Genomic DNA, 10,650 nt, shown 5'->3' with positions numbered 1-10,650 from the left:
TCTGAGAGCAGGGTTTTAGAGATACTGCAGGGACTGACAGGACTCCTACAGAGAGGGGCCAGGTATCAGGGAGGATGGGAGGAAGGAGGAGACTGGGAACTCCAAGGAAAGGAAACGGTGGGAAGGAGTTGAGGTGCATGTACACCAGTGCTAGGAGCATGGGTAGTAAGCAGGAAGAGCTTGAAGCCCTCCTGGGAATAGGAGGGTATGATCTGGTGGGAATCACAGAAACTTGGTGGGATAAAAGGCAAGTCTGGAATGTGAACACAGAAAGATATCACCTTTTTAGAAAGGACAGGAAGGGAAAGAGAGGTGGGGGCATGGCTTTATATGTCAGGGAAGGGATAGGCTGCAGTGAGATAGAATGCAGCACAGATGGGGATTCAGTAGAGGCAGTCTGGGTGAAACTTAGGGGTTTTGATGGGGAAAGAGACCTGACAGTGGGGGTATGTTATCGCCCTCCAAGTCAACTTGAGACCCTGGATGATGTCCTGACAGGCCAGTTTCTAAGGATATCTCAGGGGAGAGACACAGTAATTATGGGAGATTTCAATCTCCCAGATATTACTTGGGAGACTCACTCGGCCGTGGCAGCCAGGTCACGTCGCTTCCTAGAAGCTATTGAGGGAGCGTTTTTCACACAGAGGGTCCGAGAGGCGACGAGGGGGGGAAACATCTTTGACTTGGTCTTGACCGATAGGGAGGAGCTGATAGATGAAGTACAGATTAGGGGAGTTCTGAATGCGAGTGATCACTCCATCCTTTGCTTTGAGATCAGGGGACTGGGGACGTGTAGCAGGTTGAGCACTAGAAGCTGGGACTTCAAGAGGGCCAACTGAAGGCCAGACTGGGGAAAGTCTCCTGGGATAGGTTACTGGAAGGTAAGTGAGTTGAGGAGGGGTGGATAGCACTCAAAAGGGAGGTTTTGGAGGCGCAAGGCTTGACGATACCTCTAGTCAGTAAGGTGGGGAGGCTGAGGAAAGTGCTGCCATGGATGCAAAAGGAGGTGGTTAGAGGGATTAGACGAAAGAGGAACCTCCGTAGGAAATGGGTACTGGGACAAGTAGACAAAAGGGTATACCAGGAGGAGGAGGCCCATTGCAGAAGGATTCTTTACTAGGCTATAGCTGATTACGATCTAAGACTTGCCAAGAATATCAAGAGCAACAAAAAGGGCTTCTTTCAGCATGTAAATAGGAAGAGGAAGGGGAGACAAGTGGTGGGACCACTAAATAAGGAGGAAGGAGATCCAGTGACTGATATGAGGGAACAGGCACAGATGCTAAATGACTATTTTGACTTGTGTTCTCCCCAAAGCAGAACGGGGGATATCCGCATAGGAGATTAGATGAGGCTGGGGACTTAGGGGCACAGATTAGAGTCACCCCCCTTGAAGTCGAGGGGCTCCTCAGGGCAGTGGACATTACAAAGGCACCAGGCCCTGACGGGTTACACCCGAGAGTACTTAGTTGGCAGGGGTTCTCTCACTCCCGCTGGCCTCCATTTTTGAGACCTCATGGAGAATGGGTGAAGTTCCAGAGGACTGAAGGGTGGCATCAGTGGTCCCAATTTTCAAAAATGGTAGTAGAAAGGACATGGGGAATTATAGAGCGGTTAGCCTTATGTCCATTGTAGGAAAAACAGTGGAAAGTCTCATAATAGAGAGAGATCTAGTGATGCTAGATAGGGAAGGGAGGCTGACAGCCACACAACACGGCTTCCGCAAAAACGGGTCCTGCCAGACAAACCTTGTGGAATTCTATGACAAGGTTTTGAGATGGCTAGATGGAGGGGATGCAGTGGATGTTGTATACCTGGATTTCAGCAAGGCCTTTGACAAAGTGCCCCATGATATCCTGGTGGAGAAACTGAGGAGTTTTGGGATACACCAAAGCACTGTCCCACTGGATTAGGGCATGGTTGACTGACCAAAAGCAGAAGGTAACCATTAGCGGGGAATCATCGGGATGGCGGCCAGTGACAAGCGGGGTCCTCCAGGGCTCTGTCCTGGGGCCAATCCTGTTTAATCTTTTCATTAATGACATGGAAGAAGGGGTGAACAGTCTGCTGATCAAATTCGTAGACGACACTAAAACTGGAGCAGTGGCCACAACTGAGGAGCAGGTACTCCAGATCCAGAAGGATCTGGACAGTCTATGGAAGTGGGCAGGAGACAACAGGGTGGCGTTCCGTGTGGATAAGTGCAAGGTCTTGCACTTGGGGCATAGGAATAGGTGTCATAAGTACAGCTTAGGTGACAAGTGGCTGGAGAGCAGCACTTGTGAAAGGGACCTTGGGGTGCTGGTTGACTGCAGGCTAAACATGAGTCAGCAGTGTGATGCGGTGGTCAAGAGGGCGAATTCCACCCTTGGTTGCATAGCCAGAAGTGTGGCTTCTAGATCAAGAGAGGTATTACTACCACTCTACACGATTCTGGTGTGCCCGCAGCTGGAGTATTGTGTTCAGTTTTGGGCCCCTCATTACAGAAAGGATATATCCAGGTTGGAGTCAGTGCAGCGTAGGGCCACAAGGTTGGTGGCCAGTTTGCAGGGGATGAGGTATCAGGTATGAGGCGAGACTGAGGGAACTGGGTCTCTTCTGCCTGGAGAAGAGGAGACTCAGAGGGGATATGTTGGCGACATACAGGTATGTGAGGGGATGTCACATGGAGATGGATAGAGACCTGTTCTCCCCTGCAGAGGAAGGCAGGACGCGCTCCAGTGGAGCAAAGCTCAGGGAGCCAAGGTTCCGTTTGGATGCCAGGAAACACTTCCTGACAGTCAGGACCCCGAGGGTGAGGAATGGGCTTCCACGAGAGGTTTTTGAGGCCCCATCGGTGAGGGTGTTCCAGGATAGGCTGGACATGGTGGGCATGTTGTGAGCGGAGCCGGCTGGTGCCGGAGGTCAGACTAGATGGCCCGGGAGACCCCTCCTGACTCACTCTGTTTCTTTGTTTCTATGACTCTGCACCTTCACGGGCCTGTTTTGGGGAAGATTTTTCTAGCTAAATTCATTTTGGCAGGAGCCCCACCCATCCCCCCACAGTATATAAAGGTGGAACTCCTGCCATTTTCTGTAGTTCTTTTCCACCTGCTGTTTTTGGTACCTTGGGTCTGTTCGTAGCTTCTTCACTTTTCACCCAAACCTTTTAAAATCTACTTCTATTCTTTCAAAACTTCCAAAGCATCTGTTAGGAAATGTGTTTGCTGTGGAAGTCATCTCCCTTCCATGGATGCTCACCACCTGTGCCTTTTCTGCTTGGAAGAGGACTACCTGAGGCCTGGAAGAACTGAGTGGGCTGACTTAGACCCAGGTTGTGGAGCTGCACCCTTATGGCTGCTGACTAGGTATCAGTGCTGCCAGCAGAGCACACACCTACCACATGGGCAGCTCTTTTCTCCTGCCACCCATCTGCAGCCACTGGAGCATCACTGGGTGTCCCACCTCATCCTAGATCTGCTGGTTATGAAATGTTTCAACCCCCTTGAGAAGTTCTGCATGGTCTTGTGCAGGATCTTCTGCCACTGTTGTGCCACAGAGGCAGGTTTATCTCGATTGACAACATTGGGGTGAGGCTCAACCCAATGTTGGCACAGGCATGCCAGGCAGCAGACAGGACAGTGGCACTGATTGACTTTGCCTCAGACTCCTGGTTGAACCCACGATGATGATGCAGCAGGAGCAGTAGCTCCTGAGACGCAAGGTAGCAGCAACTGCAGCCATCCCTTTCACCAGGCTATGGATGCAGGCACTGCAGCTCTGGTTTGTGCATTTACTGACCCCAGCATGATTCAGCCCAGAAGCAGCTGGCACTCCTATATTCAGTTTGGGTGAGCTGCACTTAGTGGATTTGCTGACACACCCTAGCAGAGGAAGTTGCCTTTGCGCCGAAAGAGCCAGAACTGAGCCTGACTACAGACATACTGTGCCCAGGCTGGAGATTACACTGCGTGAGCAGTAGGACCCATGAAGTCTGGACAGATTGAGACTGGAGGGAATATGCAAACCAGTTCAGGATCCTTGTCATCCAGAAGGTACTGATCACATTTCACCTCTGCCTCAAAGACAAACATGTCCAGGCCACCATGAACAATACTACAGTGGTGTTCTACATGAACAAGCAAGATGGTGTGTGATACACATCTCAGATGTGCCTCACTTTGCACTTCTGGGACTGGTGCCTCAAGCAAATGAAGGGTTATCCCAGCGTATCGAGTACTATACAAGGTCATTGTTTTCTTTTAAAAGCAGGTGTCTGCTATTACTGTGAAGTTTCGAGGCCTTATATGATGTGAAGTTTTGGTGAAAAGGCTGAAAGTGCAGCATTGAACATGTTGCTTCATTCAGCCAATACTTTTCTAAACGAAGAACATGAGTGTTACCTCCATACCATAATTATGAGAGTTCAGAGAGGAGGAGAAATGAGTGAAGACATTGATTTGTAGGGACTGGTTTCTTGTACACCTGTTTTTATTAATCCTGTGGAGCTCACAAATCATATGTATCCAAGGAACCAGGAGCAGAGGTGTCAAACAGTGGTGCATTTTTGAGAAGTGGTCTTGTAAGATAGTATTTAAACTGTAACTATGACTCCTAAACATCCCTTTATGAGCTTTATGTCCTGTGCCTGAAACACTAGGCTGGTAGCCATTAGATTGTAAGAGTTTGCATGCCATTCATGGGTACATTGTATCTGGCTAGTTGTGGAAGATGGACTAGCATTCAGCCAGCAAAGAAATCAAGTAGGCTGCTGCAGGATGGTTGGTGAACATGAGATGCTTTTTCTAAGTAAGTGTTGAAACTTGGTACTGAAGCAAGATAATTCATAGTGCACTGAGAGTGGGCAGAAAAATAGATTCCCAGCTGTTAAAATTACAACAAGCAGCATTCCTGATCATTGGCCATGTTGGCATGGGCTTCTGTGAATGGAAGTCCAAAACATCTAGTGATCTGTCTTCTGCTTATTTCTGTAGTAGACTCCTGCAACAGATTAGTTCGTAGGTGTGAATGAATACCTTGAGCATCATGTTGTTATGTTTTGGAATGTAGAGACAACCCGGGATAACTGGGACACATTGCAGTCTTTTCTCTGTCTAAACATGCATAGGATTGTATTTTTAGCTAATGTCGGATGGGAACAACTACTTTTGCTTCTATTATGTGTCAGTGTTCTAGTCAAACATAAAGAGCATAGTGTGCATGCACATAATATGTCTCTTATTTGAAGAATTATGCTACATGCATTCCTGAAGAATTTCTATTTGACTTTTCAAAGTAGTATTTACTTGTAGAAGAGAATGTAGAATTCAGCTTCCATCCACATTAGAGCTATTGGATAGCAGCTGTAGAATACAAAAAAAAGTCTGATTATAACATTAATATACCGGGGCAAGGTTTAGCAGTTAAGATCTTGAAAGAAGCTTGTCCTGGGAAAAAAACAAAAACAAACCTCCAGCAGTTCTGAAGATGATGAAATGGGGAGTTTAATCAATCTATGTTATTATGCACACCAGGTATGATTCATAAAGCAAATCGACATTTGTTTAGCAGCCCTTACTCTTCATTGCCACTGGAAAAGGTTCAGGTGTGAGATAAGTTGAAGGCTGTGATTCTAAGTAAACTCCATCAGTATGCATTGAACTTGCTTCCAGCTAATGAAGCAAGGACTACAGTTAAAGAATAGAAGATTTATTTACATCTACTTACTGATCTATCTGTATACACAGAACTTTGCTCAAAGGATAGAAAATTATTTCCAGGTAAGGGCTTTAATTTTCAGATGTTGTTAATCATATGTGCTAATATTTTTGTGAGGCAGGGACATGAGTTAATCTGTTCTCTTTTTGGTTAGGTATCACAAGCTGGGAACTGGATTCAACCCCAACACATTAGATAAGCAGAAGGAGCGGCAGAAAGGTCTGCCGAGACAAATCTTTGAATCTGATGAAGCTCCGGATGGCAACAATTACCAGGATGAACAAGTAGTGTATTTTATTGTGCCCTCAAGTCCATATTGGCAAAAAAGTATGTCACAGATGTTTCATCTGATCATATTGCAAACTGCTTTTAATTTCTTCAACCCCAGGATGACCTTAAAAGACGGTCTATGTCAATAGATGATACACCGCGGGGGAGCTGGGCTTGCAGTATTTTTGACCTAAAAAACTCCCTCCCAGATGCTTTGCTTCCAAACCTCCTGGATCGAACTCCAAATGAAGAAATTGACCATCAAAATGAGGATCAGAGAAAGTCCAACCGGCACAAGGAGCTTTTTGCTTTGCATCCAGCCCCGGAGGAGGTACTGTCAGGATGTTTGAGGCTTGCACATGCCTACCCTCTTCCTGAGTGCCATGACACAGGCACCATTTCTTCTTTAAATATGCTTCTTTTAGAGAAATCTGGTTGGTGCTTCACTGTTATATTGGGAATATTAGGAAACTTTGTATTTCAGAAAGCAAAAAAAAGAAAGTAGAAAGAGGGAAGGAAGATCTACTACAACCTTCCTTGGCTTCTGAGTCTTTCAGGACACAATTTTATGCATTTTTTAAAGAAAAAACCCAGCATTCCCTAGCCAGTATCCTGGGAGCTTTATGACTTTTTATGGCTAAACATGCATAGGATTGCACATAAGGCAGCATTCCTATATCTCCTTACTTGAAAATAAGCACTGTTTAACTCAGCAGGGTGTATATTAGTGTAGAGATGCATAGGATTTTACTGGGCCTGCCGACATGTTCTCGTGCACTTCTCTGCAGCTACGGGGGCTTGGCTTGAAACCTGAAGCTACTTGATTGACTGATCAGATTCTACCACATTCCATGATATTTTGTGTGTTTGCCACAGTATTGGTTTTAGGCCGTTGGGATCTTTTGGCTGCAAGTGAAAATGTAGAGCAAGTACAATTTGTGGCACTTCAAATGGTGACCTGCACATGGGAACATCAGCTTTAGCTCTCATAACCAATGCTGAAAAATAATGAGAGTCATAGGCCAAAACAACAGAAGGGCTGCAAGTTTCCAGTGCCTGGTGTGGGGGAAAGTCTGTTTAACCAAATATATTTAAAGATATGAAGCACAACATTATCTGTCTGTTATTGCTTCTATCAGCCAGCTGTTAAAGTTTTCTGAATTAGTGCATGATAAAAGCACAGATGTGGAGCTTTGAGCATTGTCTTCCAAGACATTTTCTTTACGGAATTCCAATCTGTTGTTATGCTGCTATCTTAAATCCTTTCACTGTTGTTTATAGTTACAGCGCATGCTACTGCAGTTAAGATAAATGTATGCATGTTTTAAAAGGTGGGGTGGGTGGGGCAAAATCTATTTTACCTTCAGCTATTTAATAATATGCTTGTTTGTGGAAGTAGTGCATACATTACTGAGCAGCTGGGTTTGTTGCCAATTCCAGGAGGAGCCAATCGAAAGGCTTGGCATTCCTGAAATCCCCAAGGAACACTTTGGTCAGAGGCTTCTTGTGAAGTGTTTGTCTTTAAAGTAAGTATTGATTTAACTGAGAAATTTGCACAATGCCAGATCCTACTTGTCTTTACCTATCCACATATTCAAATCCACATGTATCTTGTTACTTAGGCTGCAAGCCTATATGAATTTACCTGGGAGTAAGGCCCTATTGAACCAATGGGACTTACATCTGAGTAGACTTGTATAGGTTTGCATTGGTAAAGATGTGGCTTTGTACGGATTAAAGGCATAGATCAAATAGCAGAACACTTCAGGCTGCTAGGTCTTGTGTGCATGAACTTTTTCAAGTCTTGTACAAATATTGATTGGAAGCAACAGTAGGTCATTGAGTGGAGCAGTCTACTGCTCCAACTTTAAGCCTTAACATTTCTGTGGGAGAAGAGCTTGATTGATCTCTCTCACTCTGTCAAATAGTAATAGCAGCCAAAGAGAATGAACAGTCTGATTTATCCTATATCAAGAGGTTTATAGTAGCCTGTCTGACTGCCAACTATTGATGTGCACCTCAGTGCCAGTGGCTTTTGTGCATAAAAGGGCTATCCAAATGGTGGGGGCACTGGACCAAAGATTGTAAGACTAGTCATGTTAGTTTATGAGGCAGGTGAGTAAGCAACAAAGGGACCATATGATAGAAGTTTATAAAATTATGCATGGTGTGGTGAAAAGTAGAAATCTCTCATGGTCCTTGAACTCAGAGCTCGTCAATAAACCTATTTGACTTGAGATTCCAGATAGATAAAACATTCCACACAGGGAATGTAGTTAATATATGGAATTTTCTGCCGCAGGATGTAGTAATATTAACTAGCTTAGATGGCTTTACTGTGGATTAGGAGGAGAAATCTTTCAACTGCATCTAATATCCAGCTGCTCTGAACACTGTTTGGTGGAGAACAGATAGGCCTTGGGGTAGATAGACCTTTCATCTGATCCAGCAGGGCTTGTCTGCTGGATCAGATCAGGGAGCCAAGGTTCAATTTGGATGCTAGGAAGTGCTTCCTGACACTTAGGACCCCAGAGGGTATGGAATGGGCTTCCATGGGAGGTGGCTGAGGCCCCATGGGAGAGGGTGTTCGAGGATAGGCTGGATATGCACATGATAGGCATGTTGTGAGTGGAGCTGGCTGGAGCTGGGGGTCAGACTAAATTTGCCTGAGGCGCCCCTTCTGACTCATTCTGCTTCTATGTTTCTTGTGTAGAGCAACTTGGACAGGTCGTGTGCTCAGAAACTAGTAATTCTAGATGATCCAGTGGAATACCAGCTCTGCAGAAAGCCAGCTTTTCCTTTTGAAGAAATAAAGCTCTCTCGGCCATTCAAGGAGGTTAAGGCTGTCAGTGGTTACTAGTCTTGATGGCTATACGTATATTATATTCAACAACAGAGGCAGTCTTATTGGGAAACAGCTAGGTGTGCACATTTGCATTTATGTTCTATTGTGAGCTTCTTGCAGGCAGCTGGTTGACCAATGGTTGAACAGAATGCTGGGCTTGATAGACCATTGGTCTCAGTCAGCAAAGCCACAGTACAGCAAGCTGTCATTCCTAGAAGTTGTGTATAATAGAAAGCAAATGAATGTGCTTTATTTCCACTTAGAAGGATGATTTCCCCCTCCCTGCTGCCCCCAGCAACTCTATTTTGCCCCCTGCGCAAAGGAAAATTGGTTTTACAACAAGCAAATACAACCTTTGCATCAGCCTTCTCCAACTTAGTGCCCTCTGGATGTGCTGGACTGCATTTCCCATGAGTTGTAGCTATACAAAATTGAAGGCCACTGAGTTGGAGAAAGCTGCTCTGCAACAGCAAGCAGACAACTGACAAAGTCAAATCTTAAGCTGGAAAAGCCTGGCTGTCTCTTTAAGATTTGAGACTTGAGGAAGTTAGCAAAGCTTTCACTGGGGAACAGAGAAACCTGTTAAACAAGTTTAATGAAGTGGAGCTCCTGAATGTAGGGTTACCTGCAGTTGGTTCATTGCCTATAACTCTTCTCTAATAACATGAGGTAAAATTTTACTGGTATTCCCTTAGAGAAATAAAACACAAAACTGATTTTCCACATGGCTGTATTCATCTTTGTGTCCTCAGTTAGGTCAACCCTTCTTGTTAGGAACCTTCAGTTAGACTGGAGTGACTCTCATAACTGAGATATATGTGGAGCTTGTCTCCTTGAGGGAAACTGCTTTACATCCTGACACTAATCCAGATGATTCTGTGGCCTTTTCTTTTATTGTAAGACCCTATACCCAGATGCAATACTAGAAGATTTTGCCTGCAGTGAACAGCTGTGTAGAAGGAATTAAATTGTTTTTACAAAACTCTCTTCATATTGGATCTGAAGAAGTAATGTTTGTCTTCAACATACAGGGTTCACATGTAGCTTGTGGTGCTATTTCAAGAAGGACTCTGAATTACATTAGGTGACTAGGAGGATAAATGACAAGACTACAGTAGTTTAAAACCATCTGTGGTGATTTTGGGAACCCTAAGGCTCATGTGTTGTTATTTCCAAGTTTTCTGTTCCCCTTTTCTTGAAATAGTCAATATTAAATAAGACAATATAAAATACAACAATGAGTTGTAGTACAACACTTATAGTACAAAACAGAGAAAAATCATCCAACGACATAGTTGTGGTAACTGCCAGCAGAGAGTCATACTTCTTCATGCAGTCCATAGGAGCTGTGAAATAACCTTGCTATTGTTTAATCATGTTAATGCTTCCTGATTCATAAATAAACAAAATCAGTCTTTTCCTTGCTTTGCAGATTTGAAATTGAAATAGAGCCAATTTTTGCAAGCTTGGCACTGTATGATGTTAAAGAAAAGAAAAAGGTGAGTGATTTTACTTTATGCTTACTTTTTGCCATGGGCCGTGAATAGTCTGCAGTAAGGCACAGGGAGATCATAGTGCTTAGAACTTGTAAGATTCCACTGGAATACTGTGTTTAGTTTTTTGTCATCATAGTTCAGTTAGACAATTGACAAAAGCTGAATAGATGGTAAAACAATATGTACATTAAAACATACACTAGATCAGTCAAGATCAGTGGTGGTAAGCCTGTGGCCCTCCAGATGTTGTCACACCCCTGTCATTCTGTCCCCTTGACCTTGTTGACTGGGATTGATGGGTTACTGGAGTACAACATCTGGAAGGTTATAGGTTGTCTATCC

The 10,650-nt window shown here is 44.5% G+C and overlaps 1 protein-coding gene across 6 annotated transcripts in view; it reads left to right on the top strand.

Moving 5' to 3' along the window:
- The window catches only part of DOCK7 (dedicator of cytokinesis 7), a 175,265-nt gene that overhangs the window by 29,838 nt on the left and 134,777 nt on the right, over window positions 1–10,650 (top strand). For all 6 annotated transcript variants that reach the window (XM_044430508.1, XM_044430507.1, XM_044430506.1 and 3 more), the window contains exons 5-8: window positions 5,852–5,981; window positions 6,086–6,298; window positions 7,408–7,493; window positions 10,245–10,311. In XM_044430508.1, the coding sequence (XP_044286443.1) occupies window positions 5,852–5,981; window positions 6,086–6,298; window positions 7,408–7,493; window positions 10,245–10,311 (496 nt within the window). The remainder of the gene's footprint in view (window positions 1–5,851; window positions 5,982–6,085; window positions 6,299–7,407; window positions 7,494–10,244; window positions 10,312–10,650) is intronic.

The sequence above is a fragment of the Varanus komodoensis genome, unplaced genomic scaffold (assembly GCF_004798865.1).
Source record: "Varanus komodoensis strain SLA01 unplaced genomic scaffold, ASM479886v1 scaffold20_1, whole genome shotgun sequence".
Lineage (NCBI taxonomy): Eukaryota > Metazoa > Chordata > Lepidosauria > Squamata > Varanidae > Varanus > Varanus komodoensis.
The sequence above is the reverse complement of the archived record's forward strand: the minus strand, read 5'-3'. Positions and strand labels throughout refer to the sequence as shown.